At 38.8% G+C, this 21910-nt stretch overlaps 2 protein-coding genes across 2 annotated transcripts; both read right to left on the reverse strand.

The window, feature by feature from the left end:
* Window positions 1-3598: 3598 nt before the first annotated feature.
* LOC148102567 (uncharacterized) lies at window positions 3599-5903 on the reverse strand. The gene is made up of 4 exons (XM_087842587.1): window positions 5708-5903; window positions 4929-5000; window positions 4693-4841; window positions 3599-3718 (listed from the first exon to the last, which is right to left on the reverse strand). The coding sequence occupies exons 1-4, from the start codon at window positions 5901-5903 to the stop codon at window positions 3599-3601; spliced, it is 537 nt and encodes a 178-aa protein (XP_087698713.1).
* A 6186-nt stretch (window positions 5904-12089) lies between these two features.
* Window positions 12090-17404, reverse strand: LOC148102568 (uncharacterized). Its single transcript, XM_087842588.1, has 6 exons — window positions 17368-17404; window positions 16954-17277; window positions 13755-13874; window positions 13633-13674; window positions 13411-13559; window positions 12090-12260 (listed from the first exon to the last, which is right to left on the reverse strand). Exons 1-6 carry the CDS (start codon window positions 17402-17404, stop codon window positions 12090-12092), a joined length of 843 nt encoding a protein of 280 aa, XP_087698714.1.
* Window positions 17405-21910: the final 4506 nt, after the last annotated feature.

The following is a 21910-nucleotide window of genomic DNA, read 5'->3' on the forward strand; positions in this document are numbered from 1 at the left end:
CACAGACTTCAGTGCACATGGCTTTAGCTGAGGTTGACACTGGCATGGCTTGAGGCTCCCCGCCATGCTTTCCTGTCTCTAGTGGCAGTCTGAAGTCGTGAGGGGGTGGGCCTGGATGCAAAGCCGAGATGTGCTTGTCGCTTTCACATTCCTTACAAGTAATTTTGGCTGTGCAGTTCTTTGCTAGATGCTTGGTGGATCCACAACATCTAAAGCATATGTTCTTCTCCTTTAGGTAAGCTTTTCTTTCTTCAAGAGACTTACTACGAAAACTGCGACATTTCCTAAGAGGGTATGGTTTCCTATGGAGAGGACACTGCTTGTCTGGGTCATCCCACTTATCCAATTCACTTACCCCCTGTTCACATGACACATCTGTCTTTCTTACTGATATCTGTGTTCTGTTGCATCTTATAGGTCGTTCAGCTTTCCCTACGCCTGTTGAGAGAAAAAAGAAGCTGGGATCATTCCTGATTCTCGCTTGTTCTCGTACAAACTGGAAAAAGACAGAGAAAGGTGGGAAGGAAACGTTGTGGTTTGTTTTGAACTTGGATGCACATGAAATCCACTTCTCTTGCAATGTGTGTGGTAGTTTCTCTACAATAGGATTGTCACCACGTGCTGTGTCGAGGAAAGCGAGCCCAGGTGAGTGCCCTTCTGCTTTGGCGAGTTCCAGTTCAAGTAAGAGGTCACCAAGTTCCCTCAGCCTGCTATTGTCTTTGGCAGATATTTTTGCAAAGTCTTCCATTTTCTTAAAGAGGGCATGTTCAATCACCTCTGGAGCTCCATATGACTCCTCCAAGCGCTGCCAAACCATTTCAAGGTTTGCAGCAACATTATAAATTTGCGCAGCGCTGACTCTCCTTGCTTGCTCAGACGACTGTGGTCCTAACCATTTTATAAGAAGGTCAAGTTCCTCTCTAGGTGACAAAGACAAGTCCTTGATTACATTTAAGAAGGAGGATTTCCATGTACGGTAGTTTTGGGGTTCGTCATCAAATTTCTGTATAGTAGTTGACACAAGCTCTCGTCTCATTAAATATTTTGCCACATCTGTTATAGCAGATAAGTTATTGTGGGTAGGTGGTATTGGTGTGAGTGGTTCAAACTGATGTGCTGGACTTGTGTATGTCCCATGATCGTGGTGATCGCTGGGTGGATGTTGCTGTCTCAGCTCCTGATGTGTGAGGTCCTCCTCTTTCCACAAGGGTGCTTTGGGTAGAGCCACAGATGAGCTTGGATATCCTTTTGTAAGGTATGGTGATGACTGTGTGTTATCTTCAGCAGGAGTATTTTCTTGAATATTTTGCACATATGACTGACTGCCAATGTAATCTTGAACTCTTTGCTTACAGTCTGCAGGGGTGACTGGAAGTTGCCCGCTTTTCTGGGAATTTTGTTCCTCAAGCTGAACAGCTGCCTCTAAGACCTGCTGATGCAGCAGCAGCCATTTTCTTCACCTGGAGAATATGCAGCTGTGCTTGGATTTGAGCTTGTTGTTTCATAGCTTCCGCTTCTTGTTCCGCATAAGCCAACTGCCCTTGTGCAGCCTCTGCTTTGGCACGTGCCCTGAGCGCTGCAACGCTTGCTGTTGACCTGTTGGAAAGTTTTGAGCTGGAACAGTATGATCTTGTCTCCAGAGATCCAAGTGTCTCTACCTGCTGGGCTTGGTTAGCTGATGGCTCAGACATTGTGAATACAGTAGCCGCCTTGAATGGTGAAATCTGCTGAATTGTATGCCTTTTTACTGTTCTGTCCTCACTAGATGTGGGCGTGATTTAGCTTATCCAGTTTGACAGACAGTGAACAGAATGAGAAGAAGAGAATGCTTTGAACTGAGATTCTTCTTTACTTCGATCTGCATCTCCAGTTTACAGGCCATGTTACTAAGGCTTCTTATACACGGTATCCCTTATCCATTTTCATTTCTCTCCTTTCTCTTTCTTTTTGTAAAACTAAATAAACACAAAACAGATAATTACCTTCTCATTCACTGAACATACTAATTGAAACTTAAGTGACTAACTAAAACTAACTTAACCTTATGTGAACAAGCTTTTTAAATTCAAATGCAAAATAATTTTGAGTTACAGAAACACAGTCAGCTACAGTGATGAATTAGAAATAACCACCGTGAAATTTAGCATACACCCTCAGTGTGACGAAGATTTCAGATGAAGCTTTTAATACCCGGAGAATCCACTTGTCGGGGAATTTCCATAAAATTTACACAAATCTTATATATCTGCGATTAGCTCTGATTTATTCCAGACAAATCTAAACCAAGCCATCAAACAGCTGGTTGTCTGACACAACACAAAATCCATAACATCAACACAGCTGGTACAACTTCTAATGACTTACTCTCACTTTGCTCCAGCAAATTCAACCCCAAATATGTTTTATGCTTTATTTTATTCACAGTGATTAGAGATCACCCTATTCACTGCCTTTGATAGCAGTATCTGATTCATACCTCTCTTGTTTGCATTGCTCAGATCTGCCCTGTTGTTGATTATGGCTCGCTCAGTCAATGCAGCTGCTAAAGCCATTCACATTATTAGAAGAAGGCATCTACTTCAACATTTAAATGAATTCATGTATAAATTTAGGACTTTGCTTACCATATAAAAGACAGGAGATGAAAGAAATGCTGGAAAAAGTGCCAGCTCTGTTGTTGTTTTTTATTTTAAGTGGTTGCTACAGACTCTGCATTTGGAGTTACAAAGTTAAAGGCTCATAGCACCACTGTACGCATCTGCAAACAAAATATATTTATTAATAAACAAGAGCCGGTCATGAGCCGATCCAATGACCTCTTTCAATACATACACAGCATGCTTCATGACCCTCAGCCTCATTTAACTGCCACACACAGTGTTACTCTGTGGAGGAAGCATGACTGTCACTTTCCTCCTTATTTGTTTACACTGAGAAACAGTTTTTCAAAATTCACTATTGAAGTTAATTTTTGATGCGTGTCACTAGATGCACTGACATTTATCAGTGAATTACTTTGTGACTGGAAACAGTTTTTAAAATGGAAAATGAATGGATGTGAATGTTCTCTATTGGATTGAAATCTGATGACTGCGCAGGACATTTATCTACAGAGAATTTATTGCCACTTTCAGGAAAACAGTTGAGATGATACGAGCTTCGTGACATCATGCTAGAAGCAGAAATGAGAAAATAAAACGTGGTCATTAAAGGATAACCATTCATACAAGGCATGATGGATCCATGCTTTCCCATAGTTAACATCACATTGTGATCACAGAGCACAGCAGACATGGAGTGGAAACAATAACTTTTAATTCAGTGTATAGGCATATTATAATGAAAACAAGTGTTGCTCATAATTGGAAAATGTATTTGTCTCCAAATGTCCATAAAAAGTACAGATTATAACTTAACTTCCTGAGTTTTCTGCAAGTACAATCACATGTTTTTTCATATATTAAAGATGGCAAGAGATTAATGTAGATGCCAGTTATTATTATTCATTTAAGCCCTCCATGGGCAAATACCCTGAACCTGCCAGAGGGCTGGAGAAATAAATGGCTTTATAGACAGCAGTGAGTGTGCTGCATTTGGTTTATGTGGGTTTAAATGTTTGTAGATCTGATCTTTGTTGATGAGTAGAGACAGAAGAACTTGCAGACAGCTTGCTACAGTTGTTTGTTCTCGTGTCAGTGTCATTGTACCCACAACTGACCTATTAAAAAGTGACAAAAAAGTGTTGAGATTGTATATAAAAATCCAAAGTTTTTAATGATACAGTATGAAAGACACACACAGATTATTAGATAGATTATTAGATCGATTATAGTAAGCACACTTAACATAAATCTTCTACCCTTTTTGGGGTCTATTTAACATGGCCAGCAGCCTAAGCAAAGGTGCCCAGGTCTGCCTCACTCCATAGCTCTCCTGGTAGGACACCAATATGTTGGTATGATGCCTGGGTACCAAGTGAGGGAGAAAATATTAACCTCACCGACATGTCTGGTCTGTCCAGTCCTAAAATACTTCTATAAGACTTTTACTTAGAAGGAGCTCCGACAATGAGCCCCTATATATGAAACCTAAATATACTTATAGACTGGTAGAAATATGAAAGTTTATGCGCAGCCAGTTGGCTTTGCTCTGCTTAGTTTAACTGAAAGACAGAAAGCATGGGGTATAGGCTATCAAACAAATTTAGTCAAATTTAATCCATTAAAGACAAAAAACAAACAAACAAACAAAAACAAGGTGCATTTTTAAGGGAGCTGTCTGCCAGACAATTTCTTTGACATGATTTGTAATTCTTTTTTTTAATTTTGTCGACTGGCCATTTAATGAATACTTGAGGAGTCAAGGAGGCTGTAATAGAAGTAAACTGAGATGTAAAAATGTTAGCTAGTGCCCTCTGGGTATGCTTATCTGGTAATAGAGCCAGACAAACCATTTTCTCCCATTTCCCAGTGTCTGAAAATCTCAGACAACCACCTCCTGTTTTGCCATTATATTTAAGAGAAGGACATGAAAGTGGTTTTGGTACAGAGTTGGGGTTGTATAACTCTCATGATTTACTTTTCAATATAATTCTGTAATTCTACCCAGAAAGTTTTTTTTTATATATATAACGTCTTTTATATTCCTGCTTCCTGACAGGTGTCAGGGTGTTTTCCATTTTCTAATTCATACCTCGCTTTCATTTGAATTTCTGGTGTCTGCTCTGTTGGTGTAAACCTGTAGTTTATTGTTTGATGTTCCTCTGGATTTCTTGAAGCGTACTGCCATCATCAAGACAGAGATCAGAATAACACCCCCAACGGTAGCACAAATGATGTTGCCTGATGTATTAAAAAGAAATCTTGAATCATGAAGCCTTTATACAACTTTTTCTTCTTATAATGCATAATATCAGACAGAACTTATACCTGTTGTGGACTGCTTCAAGGTGGGATTCGGATATGGCAATGTAGAAGAAATATCAGTCTCATTTTCAACAGCTGTGTAAGAAGACGTGGTAGAAGAGTTATTTAGAGTAATGATAAGTTCTGTAAAAATAATACAAAGGAAATCATTAAAATGCTAAAGTCTGTCAAAAGTATTATCTGCTTAGTATACTTTGATATTGAAGTACGCAAGGAAAAAATGTGCACAAAAATGTTTTCTCAGTTATTTTTTTTTCTATTTGGATTAGACTATTGTTGGATACTTTCGTTTGGGTTTTTCTTTCTGGTACAACTTGTGATGTTTGCTCGCTTCAACATGAAATTCAAAAATAAAGTAGCATTCTCTTCTTTTTTCACTAAATTTCATTTAAAAAACATTTACATTTTCATGTCAGTAGTTCTTTTTTTGCAATATAATGTTTTTCTGAGTGTTGTCATGGTACTGGGTCATTTTGACCCAGTGTTTTTGAGTTGCTGTGTTTTGGTGTTATTTTGTATTGTATGTGGTTTATGTTTTAGGTACCTCCGGTTTTTTAAATATTTTAATTATCCTTTCACATATTAAATACTTGAAAAGTATTTAACATGCGGAAAAAAATCACAGCATTTATGTTCAGAGTTTGTAACAATGTTGTTTGTAATATATTTTTGCTAGTAAGAAATGAGTATGTAAAACTTTACCGACCTTGAGATACAGCTATAGAATTCACTGCAGTGATGAATTTTTAATCAAGCTAAAAGAAATAGGATTATACACGTACATTTCATTACTGTGAGCTGTACATCAATGTATGAGTCCAAACCAGGCCTGTCTACTCCACACCGGTATTTCTGTGAGTCTGACAGCTGGAGATAACTGAAGGTCACAGAGAAAGATCCATTCCCAGAGTCCACCAGAGTTATCCTCCCGGACTCTGCTCTTCTGCCAGATTCTACAGTAACCAGTATGTCTTCCATGCTTGTGCATGGATCTTTGCAAAAATACTTATGGTTTTTCCATGCAAGTGTGTGCGAGCATTGGAAGGAGACATTTCTCCCCTCGAATCCCTCTACTTTAATTATGACTCCTTCTGTTAGTTCAGCTGCTAAAACAAATGACATTACAGAAAATAAGGCATCAAATTGAGCATTTAAATTAATTAATGTATTAATTTTAGGTAGTCACTTACCATATAAAAAACAGGAGAAGAAAAAAATACTCTTCATTATGCCTGATAAAGTGCCAGCTCTGTAGATCCTTCTCATTCTAAGTAGTTGTTACGAGCTCTGCATTTACAGCCAAAAGTTAAACACTTGTACCACAAATGGAGAACAGACCCAATCCTGCAGGCTAAAATATCAGCTGCATTCTGTTTACGCAAACTGATCTCACTCTTGAAGGTTTGCGGGCAGAGATCAAGGGAGGAGCAGGTCCTATAGTCTCTTTCAATCTGACATGTACACAACGTCCTTCATGACCCTCCGCCTCCTTTAACTGTTACACAGTTTCTTTGTGGTAGTAGCATGAATGCCATTTTCCTTCACATTTGTTTATACATTAGAAAAAATAGGGTTTGCCAAAATAACTATCAAAGTTCATTTTTACTCTATGTCATTAGATGCGCTGACAGCTATCAATGGAGGGAATTTTGGCAGATTCTGTGTAATTGCTGGACTGCACGTCTTTCCCTTCTCCAGACTAACATTTCCAAGTAAAGATCAAACTTTGATTCTATAGATCTCTAATTTATAAAAACATATTAGTCATATATTTTTCACAAATTGAAAAGCACCTGATTTTATAGAGTATAATTTTTGTTATCATTTGTCTATATTTGACCCATTATATAGGAGAATTATAGCTGTACCTCCACATCCCCAATACGTTCTGTTGAACTGATATCTGGTGACTGTAGTGACCATTCAATAAAGAGAATTTATATTCAAGAAATATTTCTGGTTGACTTCATGTGACCAGAGATGTTATGTCACAAATGTGTTTATACTGCTTTTCTCTGACTTTATCACTGTCCTCAACACATCATGTGTACAGTATACAAATACTATAGATGTAGTCAAAGAGCATACTGTACTAAAATATTTTTGTTAAAGTCTCAAAGCAGAGCCACTTCAAAAACTGAAAATGTTTTATTGTCACCATTTCAAGTATTCTTACATACTTATATTTGCTTATTATCTGCTTAGGAATAATGCAACAAAACTGACCTAATATCATAGCAATAGCAGTTATATGCAGTTATTGCTATGTCTATGCAAATAAAATACAACTCTATAAAGGTAATTCCACTCTTCTATTTGCTTCCTGTATAATAACCAGAGACAAAGGTGATGCCCAGTTTCTTCCACAGGCCAGGCTGTTACATTCAGTCTTTGACTTTTATACACACCTGCTGTATGTATAACAATAAGCAACACACAAGTGTGAATTAAATGGGTGAGAAGTCTTCAAAATGGTTCAAATGTGACCTAAAGCCATCAGAATAAAGAGTGCAAAGGTGGAACCATTGTACATGTGTGCAGTGCTTACTGGGACACTACTTTGAACTTTGTAATGGCAAAAGTTGTGGCAAATGTTCTCCTTTGCAGGTTTAAAATTAATACTGTGTGTGTGTGTGTGTGTGTGTGTGTGTGTGTGTGTGTGTGTGTGTGTGTGTGTGTGTGTGTGTGTGTGTGTGAACACCTTACAAAAAGTAACAGTAACAAGTCCTTTAGTTGCGAAACTAGCCCGAATCATTACCTTCCACCCGTCCCATCACCCATAAGCATGCTATTTTGGTTTTGACAGAGAGACGCTCTAAGCATCAGACTTCAGCTTAAGACCTGTAATACAAAGGTGGCTTTAATGTTTGCCCGCACAACACTGAATTTTATGGGCATGATACAGTTTCTGCATCTGCCTAGGTCCACTTGTTTCAGAGTAATGGGAATTTCATCACCAGACAGTGAACTAAGGCTTTGCACAAACATCTGTGTACCTGTCATTGTTTTGTGACCACGTGGCGTCATCAGTGAAGACACTACTACAATGTGACAACTAGACATGGTTACTTCAACTTCGACTTCAAAGCACTATGACAGGAGTGACACCTCATTTGTCATGTCTGCAGCTGCCTGTGCAGTGTAATCCACACTTAAGTACATCTGTAAACTTTTCTTTATTCTCCAAGCCAAAATCATATTTACTGGATTTTGTTTCACTCCAAAATTTTGTTTCACTCCCTACCTGCAGTAGTACCATGTCTCACTAATGGAGTCCTGCCCCACAGTTTGAGAACCACTAGCTTACAGGGTGGCCTTAAAGAGAGAAGTGATGTTTAAGATGAACTGGGGGACTGCTCCAAGATCCAGCGGATGCTGTGGGCATCAGATATCAATTCAGGAAAAGTGAGAGGACACTGACATCAGACTTAATTTCAGTCAAAGGATGCTATCATTGGGATGAATTTTTTTTTTTTAAAAAAACAGTACATGTATATATATGATATGTATATACAGTGGGGCAAAAAAGTATTTAGTCAGCCACCGATTGTGCAAGTTCCCCCACTTAAAATGATGACAGAAGTCAGTAATTTGCACCAGAGGTACACTTAAACTGTGAGAGACAGAATGTGAAAAAAAAATCCATGAATTCACATGGTAGGATTTGTAAAGAATTTATTCGTAAATCAGGGTGGAAAATAAGTATTTGGTCACCTCAAACAAGGAAAATCCCTGGCTCTCACAGACCTGTAACGTCTTCTGTAAGAAGCTTTTCTGTCCCCCACTCGTTACCTGTATGAATGGCACCTGTTTGACCTCATCATCTGTATAAAAGACACCTGTCCACAGCCTCAACCAGTCAGACTCCAAACTCTGCCATGGCCAAGACCAAAGCGCTTTCGAAGGACACCAGGAAAAGAATTGTAGACCTGCACCAGACTGGGAAGAGTGAATCTACAATAGGCAAGCAGCTTGGTGTGAAAACATCAACTGTGGGAGCAATCATCAGAAAATGGAAGACATACAAGACCACTGATAATCTCCCTCGATCTGGGGCTCCACGCAAGATCTCATCCCGTGGGGTCAAAATGATCATGAGAACGGTGAGCAAAGATCCCAGAACCACACGGGGGGACCTGGTGAATGACCTGCAGAGAGCTGGGACCAAAGTAACAAAGGTCACCATCAGTAACACACTACAACGGCAGGGAATCAAATCCCGCAGTGCCAGACGTGTTCCGCTGCTGAAGCCAGTGCATGTCCAGGCCCGTCTGAAGTTTGCCAGAGAGCACATGGATGATACAGCAGAGGATTGGGAGAATGTCATGTGGTCAGATGAAACCAAAGTAGAACTTTTTGGTATAAACTCAACTCGTCGTGTTTGGAGGAAGAAGAATACTGAGTTGCATCCCAAGAACACCATACCTACTGTGAAGCATGGGGGTGGAAACATCATGCTATGGGGCTGTTTTTCTGCCAAGGGGACAGGACGACTGATCCGTGTTAAGGACAGAATGAATGGGGCCAAGTATCGTGAGATTTTGAGCCAAAACCTCCTTCCATCAGTGAGAACTTTGAAGATGAAACGAGGCTGGGTCTTCCAACATGACAATGATCCAAAACACACCGCCCGGGCAACAAAGGAGTGGCTCCGTAAGAAGCATTTGAAAGTCCTGGAGTGGCCTAGCCAGTCTCCAGACCTCAACCCCATAGAAAATCTGTGGCGGGAGTTGAAAGTCCGTGTTGCTCGGCGACAGCCCCAAAACATCACTGCTCTTGAGAAGATCTGCATGGAGGAATGGGCCAAAATACCAGCTACTGTGTGTGCAAACCTGGTAAAGACCTATAGTAAACGTTTGACCTCTGTTATTGCCAACAAAGGTTATGTTACAAAGTATTGAGTTGTATTTTTGTTATTGACCAAATACTTATTTTCCACCCTGATTTACGAATAAATTCTTTACAAATCCTACCATGTGAATTCATGGATTTTTTTTTCACATTCTGTTTCTCACAGTTGAAGTGTACCTCTGGTGCAAATTACTGACCTCTGTCATCATTTTAAGTGGGGGAACTTGCACAGTCGGTGGCTGACTAAATACTTTTTTGCCCCACTGTAGCTACATATCATTCGTTTATTACATGAACACTTGACTAGCATAGAATTGCATAGAATAGAATAGAATAGAATAGAATAGATCTTCATTGTGAACTACACATCACTGTGATATTATATTATTTCACAGGTTGATAGTAATTAGTTTAATTTGGGTTACTGATATCAGTGTGCAGTGGTGTCAGCTATGGCATCAAGGAAGAAGCAAAATCCAAGTCTTTAGCATAATGAATTGTATACACACTTTATAGTAAAGATATAATTCACTCTCGTTTTCACAAGTTCTCACTAACTGTGAAGACACAGACTGTTCGGTATTTACATGCTGACATGCAACCACAACAGCACATGCTCATGAACACAGGCACAAAGTGACACAATGCTTACTAACGCTTCCCCTGAACTTAACCAGAAGTATTAACCTCATGAAGTAACATTTTACACTTTTAACTCTGAGCAGAGAAGCTTTAAAACGTGTACTTGAATGCAACAGAAGTTTAATTTCCACAAACACATATAGCCACAGACATGAAATGGAAACATTAACAGTACGACTTACTGTACAAGTTAAATAATGATGACAATGAGGGTTGCTCATTTATTATTTATGGACTTGTCCATGAATGTGCATAAAAACTCATATCTTTAAGGTGAACTCTCCTTTATTTCTGATAAATCTAAACCAAACCAAAGTGATCTGGGCTTCTTTTCAGTGGATCCACAAGGGACTCTGGAGACCAGTGTTGGGCAAGTTACTTTGAAAAAGTAATTAATTATTGTTACTAGTTACTTCTTCAAAAAAGTAACTGAGTTAGTAACTGAGTTACAAGATTCTAAAAGTAATTAATTACTTGAAAAGTAACTATTGCGTTACTTTTTAAAAAAGTAGTTTAAGTCTCTGGGGTCCAGGGTTTAATTGGCCATTTTAACCACTTTTGATTTTACCTCAACAGTTCACCTTTAAAACTATTTACTTTGCCTTGTTTGGTATCATCCTTTTCAGCACAACCTCACGTGTCTGAATTTACAGTTATGTTTTCATTTTGATATACCGTATTAACACAATTGATCTAAAATCAGACAAAAACAACAAATCCGAGTAGAAAAAGTGATCTCCAAACACGCTAAACATCACAAATCTCTCACATCTCAAAACTCGCTCTCTTTTTCTGCTCTTTCTCGCTCTCTCTCTCTCTCTCTCGCCATCACTCCTAAAACTTCCCCTCTTCCCTAAACAACCAAATGTCATGTCGCCATATCATTTTTGATTGGTCGACATGGTGCATTTTTCCACCAACACGAGCGGGCGTTTTTTGTTTTTGTTTTTTTTTTTGTTCATAAGCAGAGAGTGCTTGCTCGCGCTGTCCTTAGACAGCATGATGAAAATATTGAGAAAAAAATGTTGCGTACATTTTGTTTATCATGACTCTGGTTTTGCAGGGCCTATCAACACAATTTAAAAACTGGTATATATCACTTTGTTGCTTTGTTATCTTGAAGTGGTCATGTGACTGGCTTACCATGACTACTTTATTCTTCCTCAGTCAAACAGCAGCACTCATGCGATTGTTTTCCCCCTAGCTCAAGGGGGGCAAAAGTGATTTGTCTACCAGAAAGTGATTGCCGTCCGCGGGAACGCGCACAGCTGCTTAAAGCTGTAGCGCCCAAATTACTTACAGATACTTCCGTGCAACTGATATAAGGTGCAGTAAGCTGAACACAGCTTCAACCGTCTGTTTGTTGAAAAATAGTAACGCGATTCTTGTTAGTAACGGTAACGGCATTGTAATGATAGGAATAGTAATTAGTTAGATTACTCTTTATTGAAAAAAGTAACGCCGTTACTTCTAACGCCGTTATTCCCATCACTGCTGGAGACACTGTTTGTGCAACTCTCTATATTTTTGCATGTCTTACGTTTAACTTTGTGTTTTCTTTGAGTACCACGATCTGTTCTTTCATGCATTATGTTTGGCAAAGTATTAATGTGGATTGCAGAGTTATTATCATAGTCATTTTGTTCCCCTGTGGGTGAATATCCTGAACATTCAGGAAGATTGGGGGGAAGAGATGTTTTCATAGATATGAAGGTGTACACTTGCTGGGGGATCAGATGTTGGTAGATCCTGTCTTTGTTGGTGAGTAGGTACATAAGAACTCTTAGGTGACTTTTTCCTACACTTTGTCCTCTTCTTATTGTGATCATAACCACAGCTGACCTGTTGGTAAGTGAAAAAGAAACAACAAATTAGCACGTTCTTATGGGACTTGCATTTATTGGGTGTTTGTACTGCCATTATTGGAAAATCGGGAGAAAATCTGGAGAATGGTGGCTCTGGGAGATTTTCGAGAGGGGCACTGACATGTGCGATTCTCCTAGAAAAATCAGGAGGGTTGGCATGTATGAGTGCATGTACCAGGGCATCCAGGCCATCAACTACAGGAAGGCAACACCTGCCTGCGACGGTGACGCCTCTGTACCAGATACGCTGAACTACTTGTATGCACGGTTTGATGCTCAGAATGACTTGCTTGTGCTGCCTTCTGGCAAGAGGTACGGGAGCATTCGGGCCCTCACTGTCAGACTGCAAAACAGTTTCTTCCCCCAAGCCATCAAACTCCTGAACACTCAGTGACTGGGCTGATACACACACATACACACACACGCATGCCTTCATACACGTCACTACCAACCACTTATCTGCACGATCTCATACACACACACGCACACCTTCATATATCAGTTACATTTTGCACATCGCTCAGTCTTTTGCACATTCTATTGCACTGTTGGGTCTGCACCGTCTTGTGTTGGTATCGTTCTGTTTTTTTCTGGTGTTGCACTGCTTTTGTTTTGTTTTATTGCAATTTTGCGCATTGCACTTTATGCAGTCCGGTGATTGACAATAAACCCACTGGATCATGACCTTGAGTTAACTTAGCTCAGCTTAACTCAGTTGCGCCTCGATAGGCTATCAAACAAGCTCTGAATTTGATCCATCCAAAAGTTTTTTGACGAGGGTTTTCAGGCAGAGGATTTCTTTGAATACTTGAGGAGTTAACAAGACTCTACTACAAATAAAACTGAGATGTAAAATTGTTAAACAGTGCCTATCAATGATACTATTAGACATACTTGGTTTTGCTGCAGGTAGAGCGAAACTTCTACCAGTTTTCAGTGTATTTAAAATTCTCAGTTGAATGCCATGAGAGTGGTAGTGGTAACTTTTTATCTAATGGTATATTAGTCATTCTGAATCCAGGCAGTGTAATGTCTGTTGATACACACACACTTCCTGTAAATTCAGCTTTTTGTTTATGTAATACAAGCACAGCTTTCAGATTGACGTACATTTTTTGAGTTTATACCTTTCTTTTGTTTGCATTGGTGAAATTTCCACTGTTGCAGTACTCATGTTGTTTAAGTTTTGAGGTTTTTCTGGACTTCCTGCAGCATACTGCCAGAAGCAGGATAACGATCAGACCAACACCACCAACAGTAGCACACACGATGGTGCCTGATGAAAACAAGAACATTTCAGGTCTTGTTCATGCAAACACTTTAAATGATATTATCAAACAAAGCATTACCCGTTTTGATGTTAGGTCCTTCTTCTGCTGTGAAGTTTAGGGCTATAGGACAGAACGGAATATTGTGTCATATAAAGTTATCTGTTATTCATATGAATAGGGATTGATAAATATATTTATACCTGTTGAGAGTTTAGTGGGCTCTGTGGTGTCTATTCCTGTTGTTAAATGTGTTGTGTTGGTATTCTGATATGTCCTTGTGGAAGACACATCAGGTATGACCGTTGTCACAATTTTAACAGCTGTATAAAAAGAAATGGTGTAAGAGGCATCTAGACTGTTGGCATTTTTATTTTTGTAAACAATATATACACCTTTGGAAATGTATGGTATGTAATATTTAAATAAATGTAAAAATTGTAAACGGAAATAATTGTAAATGCAAAAAAAAAAAAAATGAATCCAATGATTTTCAAATCTTATGAACTCACATTTTATTTACAGTGGAACACAAAAAATATCAAATGGTTAAAATGAACATGGAACATCTCTCAAAAGTCTGGAAAACCAAGTAGTTATAAAAATAAAATAGCTGGAGGAATGCTTTGCAGATATTTAAGTTAGTTAGCAACACATCTGCACCATGACAGTGTATAAAAAGAGTATTTTAGAGAGGCCAGGTAATGGAAGCAGAGGTTAGCCAATCTAAAAAAAAAAATCATGTCCACAAATTGTGGAACACTTTCAAACTAGTTCCTCAAGAATCTAAAAAAATCTGTGTGGGCAAGAGAGCCTGAAAATCAATGACTGATGTCCCTGATGGCTGGGTGCTCAAATGGCACTGCATTTAAAGTAGAGATGGACCGATCCGATATTACGTATGGGTATCGGTCGTATATCGGAGAGAAATAAAAAAAAAAATGTAATGATCCATTAAATATCAAAAAAGCACCTCACAAAACTTGCGACATGGCGTAACTCGGCTCATAACCGTAGCACCTCGGAGCAGTGTGCTCATGTGATAGAGCGCTGTGTGTATTTGTAGCCTCGCTACCAAACCAGCATTTGTGATCCCAGAGAGAAGTAAAGCAAGTGTGTAAGTTCATCTCTGAATGTCTGTAAAGCATTCCCACATTAAGCTTAACAACAGATATATGGAGCGACTGCCTCTTCTCTCTCTCTCTCTCTCTCTCCCTCTCTGCTGCTACTTCAATCATGAAACTGCTTAATGATCAGCTGATCGGCTTTTCTGTCGCGAGTCCGTCTCTCTTCTTTGTTTTTGGCCCACTTTGCACCAGAAAGAGGAAACCAGCAGCTGAACAACAGCAGCACGTTTAAGCTTGATAATCTGTTGTTAGAATTTATTTAATATTACTTTCTACACCAGGATCTTTTTCTACGTAGCTGACAGCTGGTAATTGTGCAGGGGCGGATCTAGCAAAGTTTAGCCAGGGGGGCCGATAGGGCATGAACAGGGAAAAGGGGGCACAAAGACATACTTTTCTTTCTTATTCTCATTTAAAATGTCTAGCTTTTAATAAATAATTGTCTGAATCTTACACCCAAAGTTTTAATCTTATGTATAATATATAGAAGTCCATTACTGTATATATTAACTATTAAGTCTAATATACCCTAGTAAGCTATAGTACTTTTTCCTTTGGGAAGATACCATCTGTGCAGTCGGCAATTCTGTAGAAGAAAGATGTTGAATCTATTTAATTATTCTTGAAAAATAATTTATTTCTGTGCATTTTTTTTTCACACTGCATCAAATTAAAGTTGATTACGTCGATTAAGCATCATGAGGTGGGGGGTGGGAGGTGGTTTCCTTTTTTTTTTGCTGGAAGTTTGCAACCCTATTAGTTAGGTTGCTTAATATTTCTGCTAAGTACTCTTTAAAATACCAGAATAGGAAGGATGGAGTAGGTTTAAGTTTATTAGATTGATCAGTGTTGCTGAACTATGAAATATTTTGGGTGCAGTGTATTTTTTTACATACAGGTATAACAGAATAGCTTTAGTGTTGTTGTTTATTTAAACTTGAGTATGAACTTATAAATGTAGCAAGATATTTAAAAAACAGTTTTATTGATTAAAAAACACTATATCGGATTCATATCAATATCGGCAGATATCCAAATTTATGATATTGGTATCGGACATAAAAAAGTGGTATCATGCCATCTCTAATTTAAAGCAGCTAATATTCTGTCAGGCAAATCAGTACACAGGCTCAGGATCACTTTTATAAGTAATTGTCTCTGAACACAGGTCACTATGCCATCCAGAAATGTAGGTTAAAGCTCTATCATGGAAAGATGCCATATAATTTATGAAGATAATTCAGAAAATATTGTCTTCTCTGGGCCAAACCTTATTTAAAATGGCCTGAAGTTAAATATTATGTGATAAGACAAATTGAAACTGAAGTTATTTTTCGAAACCTGGGTTTTCTCCTGGCTTGTGCACATTTTGAAAGCTTGTATCTCTGATGATATGTGAGGTCTTTAGTGTCTATGGAATGAGCAGCTTTGCACAACTGAAAAGTCTCAGCATTGAACATATATTGTACAGTATATGCATTGAAATGCATATACTGTACAGGCTTTAGGGAAACAAATGCACCCATCTAGATAACGTTTTGTTTTGTTTTTTTAGGAAAGGCCTTCAGTAAGCTTCTTTTACTAATAATATCTTAAATTACATACTGCTGACGCTGCTAAAATTTATAATGTTAACAATGTTAGTTATGTCACAATGTGTTATGGGCCACATTAAGGAGTAACATGGTATGACAAGGTAAGGTAATATGTAGTGCGACAAATTACTTTCTTCAAGGAGTAATTAAGTAACATATGGCATTAGTACATTACTGTATTCAATAACAACCCCAACAATGTTCAGAATTTAGTCATTTTGTCCAGAGAGCCCCACCAAAGTGTGTAATGCCTTTTTCAAGAGATGATTTATGGATTTAAAAAATAATTTTAAATCCACTATAATAAGTTAGAAAAGCTGCATTTTTCAAAATACTCTAATATGTTTTACCTAAAAAGATTTGAGAGAATGATAGAATAAAGAGGAAAATACAAAATAATAGAAATTTCAGAGCTAAAAGAAGTTGTAAGTCTTGTGAGCTCCAGTCAAACCAAAAGACAAAAAAAGTGAACCAAAGGATTATGAAAAATTTCAAATTAATAATTAGTATATTATTTTATACCGTCTATCTGTAACATAACTTCAGCAGTGGTAAGATACTTGTAGGGTAAATTTAAATTTAAATGTATTCCTCTTCTAGTGAAATATGAATGTGTAAACTTTACAGAACTTAAGCGTATTCATGCATTTTATTTAAAACTGATTGTATAATACACATACCTTTCTTTACTGTTAGCTGTACCTCAACATATGTGTCAAAACCAGGCCTGTCCACTGCACACCAGTATTTCTGTGAGTCTGACAGCTGGAGATGACTGAAGGTCACAGTGAAGGATCCATCCCCAGAGTCCACCAGAGCAATCCTCCCTGAGTCTGCTCTTCTGCCAGGTTCTACAGTAAGTAGTTTGTCTCCTTTGCCTTTACATGGATCTTTGCAGAAATACTTGCTGTTGCTCCCTGCGAGTCTGTGTGAGCACTGGAAGGAGACACTTCTCCCCTCGAATTCCTCTAAATTGATTATGGTTCCATCAGTAAGCGTACCTGCTAAAATTGAAAGCATTGAATGCAGAATTAAATGCACTGAAATTACCATTTAAATATAGCTTAAAGTGGTAAAATTGTAAAGTCGCTTACCATATAAAAGGCAACAGAGGAATGAATTGATCTTCATTGTGGCTGAAAAGTAACATCTATGTTGGGTTTTTCTTATTTTTCTTTCTTATTCTAAGTGGTTTCTTCTTGTCAAATATATCCACATGATCTACTGTTGTCCGAATTTGCCACAATCATGATAAAAGTAAACGTGTTGACAGGTACTTTCACAGTTTGCTATATAATTACATAACAGGGAAACCCCAGTGCAGACAGATGTGATTGGTGAATGGTGGAAGACAGACTTGCTTCTGCAGTCAAATCAGGTTTGCTCTCATTCTAACTTTCAAAGGTGTGTGGGCATAAAAAGGAGGAAACAGCACCAACACAGCCTCCTTTGTGACAGCCTCTTTTAACTGTGTCACCAACACTGGCTCACAACATTAGTGCTGTTTTATGTCACATCTGTTTATATTTAGACTTAGACTTTATACTTAGATTGCTCTAAAGCAGTCTGCGGTAAAAGAAAGGACAGAAGCTCCACCTACATGCTACTTAAACGTTGGCGACGGACAAACAAACAAACACATACAATATGATTTATAAGCTGAACAATTGCTAATCATAAAAAAGAACAAAGCTGACTTTTACCATATCAAAGCACCAAATCACAACACCAGTCACATCAAGGCACTTTATATTGTAAGGCAAAGACTCTACAATAATACAGCCCCAACAATCAGATAACCCCCATCAGGAAGTACTTTGGCAATAGGGGGAAGGAAAAGGAAGAAACCTCCAGCAGAGCCAGGCTCAGGAGAGGGTGTCTGTGTCTCTACCATTCTTCCCTATTAAAACAGATTTTTTTTCTTTAATTGCACTGCTTTCACAAACAGCAAATACTGACGTTTTCATTAGTACAGCTGAAGTTTTCAGTAGCACAGCTATATTTTTAATATTTTTAGTTTCTATCTCAAATTGCTGAGACAAAAACTGACAGGCATAGAGAAATCTATGTAGGACATCTTTTTCATGAGAAAGTCATTGTGTTTTAGAGTTGTGGTTTTGAGGCTTAAAAACTGCCTCTGACTTCTATCACTAAGAACATCCTTCCTGTAAAGTAAGTGGCAATGAGTAACTAAGACTTTCCAGCAGACATATATATGTGTACATGTATACAAACACATGTCTGACAGATGATGCAGTCACAGAGGATAATAAAATAATTTCCTATATAAAAAAACAAAAGAAGTCAAAGCAAAATTTATTTGAGAAACTGAAAAAAATGTTTTCATATCATCATAGCAATTTTATGTCTCCTTATCAATAATCCAGTTACAAAATGACGTACAACATTCACACATTAGCGCTGTTATTTTTTTCTATGCAGATAAGTTTGAACACAACTGTGTAAAAATCACCTCAGTCTTCTATTCACTTTCTATTTAACTATACGTTGCTATACTATACAAAATATAACTATACGTTGCACAGACATAGCTTGTAACAAATGTCGCACAAGTATAATTTTTGGTGACGGCACTGGCATCTTGCAAGGGTTATGTCATAGGCTCTGTGTAGATTTATTGTGGAAGGATAAATTAAGCTTTATTATAACACTGCTTTGAAATTTATGAAAATAAATGGTGGTGGTCAGAGGGCCCGGTGGCGCCAGTGTCCGGCAGCCTTGCCTCTGTCAGTGCGCCCCAGGGCAGCTGTGGCTACAATGTAGCTTGCCATCACCAGTGTGTGAGTGTGTGTGTGAATGGGTGGATGACTGAATGTAGTGTAAAGCGCTTTGGGGTCCTTAGGGACTAAGTAAAGCGCTATACAAATACAGGCCATTTACCAATAATCTTAGTAACAAATGTTATCGTTTTCGTTTTTACAAATATATCCTGTAAACTGTTTTTTATGCAGTTCTTTCTAATGCCTGTGTCTTTTTTATAATATAAAAAAATTATCAAATACAAAAATGTGGAAAAGTATGAATTATATGGAGAATTATATTCAAATAGTTTCATAAAACACAAAGAAGAAAAGAAATTCTCAGGACAGGAAGAAACTAAAGTGTTTTTTTGTCAAGAATTTGAAGATCCAGTACATGGTAATGGCACCATATTCAGAGATGTTGTTAGCTCCAGAGCAACCTCTGCTTCAAAAGCCTGCAGCCCCACTGCAGCCAGAGCAGATGCAACATCTGCTTTTTGTTCATCCTAGGATAAATCATAAATAATACTAGTTTGACCTCAACCTTAACTCTCAAAACAGACATTGGCAAAACAGACATTAATCATTTTAAATGATTAAACATAAAAATGGGACACTCACATAACCCTTGCTATTTTGAGCTCTTTTTGGACCTTCAGAAACTAGTGATATGATTCGATCGAGTGGTAAAAAAAACTGTGGTGTTAGTGTACATTAATGTCTTTATGTCTATAATAACCAACCTGCATATCTCTGCCAGTTTCCATTGAACGCATTGAAATAAAGTCACAGTTTTTTTTTCTTTCTTTATTATTAAAAAAACAATGACCCAGACTTCACAGTTTTTATTAATCATTACCCACAAAAAGGGAATAAAGTTTATGGTCATGTTACAGTTTCTCCATCTGCTTGGGTCTGCTTCTGTCTGAGTGTGGTCAATCTTATCATCAGACAGTGTTAGGATGCCTGGGTCGTTGACCCAGAGGTTTGAGTTTATTATATTATTTATCGTTTCTAGTCTTTGGTTTCTTTGTCTGTGTTCTGTCTCATGGTTTACATCTCGGTTCCCTCTGTTGCAGTGCCTGCGTGTGAGTCTGTGTCTTTAGTTCAGTCTGTGTTGTTTCCTGTTTTATTTTGAAGGTCCATGTCTGATGTTAATGTATCTGGTTTTGCTTCCCCTGTTTCGTTAGGCCTGATTTGCCCCAGCTGTTTCCCTCCTGTTACCTATTCCTTGATTGCTCCCTCTGTGTATTTAAGCCCTGTGTTTCTCTGTGTCCGTGTCGTGATCTATCCTTATGCCATGCTGTGTGTTCTGTCAGTCTTCCCGTGTAAGTTTATTTTGATATATCTAGTTATGTTACATTTGAGTTTAGCATTAAAGCTGTTTTGAGTTCAAGTTTTGCCTCCGAGTGTCTGCACCTTGGGTCCTCCTACTACCACTCCTGTCTGCACACAGCCTTCACATAACACAGTGAGTTAAAGCTGCCTATGTCCAAGTATGCAACAAATACAAAATTATTTTCATTGAACTTTGTTTCACTCTAAATTGTTCTGGCCACACCGGCAGTAACATCATGTCCCACCAATGCAGCCCTACCCCAAATGAACACTTCTTTCATTTTAACATGTTTGAAAATGACGTATGTAGAATTTAGCTACAGGTGAATTTGTTGTGGAACACAGGCAGGCTCAGTCGTGTCTTCGCCCATCTGGACCAGCCAATGAACACTATGAGGGTTATGTTGTTTTTTTTATTTTTTCCAGTGCATTCAATAGCATCAGGCCAACCCTTCTGGGTGATAAGCTGACATCGATGCAGGTGGATGCCTCTCTTGTGTCCCTGATTGTTGATTACCTAACAGGAAGACCACTACTGGACTGGGTTATAAACACCACTGCATTATACAGGAAGTGCCAGAGTGGTCTCTATTTTCGGAGGCAGCCGAGGTCTTTCAACATCTGTTGGACAATGTTCGGGATTTTTTTACAAGTCTGTTATAGCCAGTGCTATCCTCCATGCTGTTACATGCTGGGGCAGCAGGTTGAGGGTCGCAGACGCCCACAGACTCAATAAACTGATCCACAAGGCCAGTAATGTTGTGGAGCTGGACTGCCTTATGCCGGGCTCACACTGTGCGATTTTGTCAGTCGCGCGATTCAGCTCCTGCTCAAACTGTACAATTGACTCGCAGGGGTTAGAAGTTCGTAGGTCACGATGCAGGGTCTCACACTATACGACCCAATGCTCTGATGCGACCCGAGTGCTCACACTGTGCGTCCATAAAATGAAGGTTATAACAGAAATTCTGTCGCTCGCTCTCCCTCTCTGTCTTTCACTCACACAGACACGCACACCACCGCCATCAACTTTGCTAAATTGCTAATGAAAAACATTGATCAGGCAGCTGTGTTTGAGCAGCAATGTAGATCCAACTATTTTCACGGTTGTTGTGGTCGTGATAATTTTGTGAGGCCACATCAAAAAGGCTCGGATGAGCTTGCCAAAGTTCTACAAGTTTGCCTCCATCGCTTGTGTCCAGATCACACGCTGCACTGCCGTGCTGCGCCATCTTTTTCGCTGACATTTGTGTTTACGCGTGCGCAGTGTGAGAAACTGCGGTGACACCCTCACGACGGTCGCGAGGATTTCAAACAGGTTTGAAATCCTCACGACCAAGCGATTGATGATCGGGAGCTGGTCGTGAGGTGTTAATCGCTTCTCGTTACCCCACGTATACTACACGATGCACGACGCACGATGAAGGCCAAAATCGGGCCGATCGCCAAAACGGTCGCACGACTCAAAAATCGGCTCAAAATGGGCCAAAAATCGCACAGTGTGAGCCCGGCATTAGGGTGGTGTCTGAGAGGCAAA

Source organism: Neolamprologus brichardi, chromosome 6 (genome assembly GCF_056152115.1).
Source record: "Neolamprologus brichardi isolate AB-2024 chromosome 6, ASM5615211v1, whole genome shotgun sequence".
NCBI classification, from domain to species: Eukaryota; Metazoa; Chordata; class Actinopteri; order Cichliformes; family Cichlidae; genus Neolamprologus; species Neolamprologus brichardi.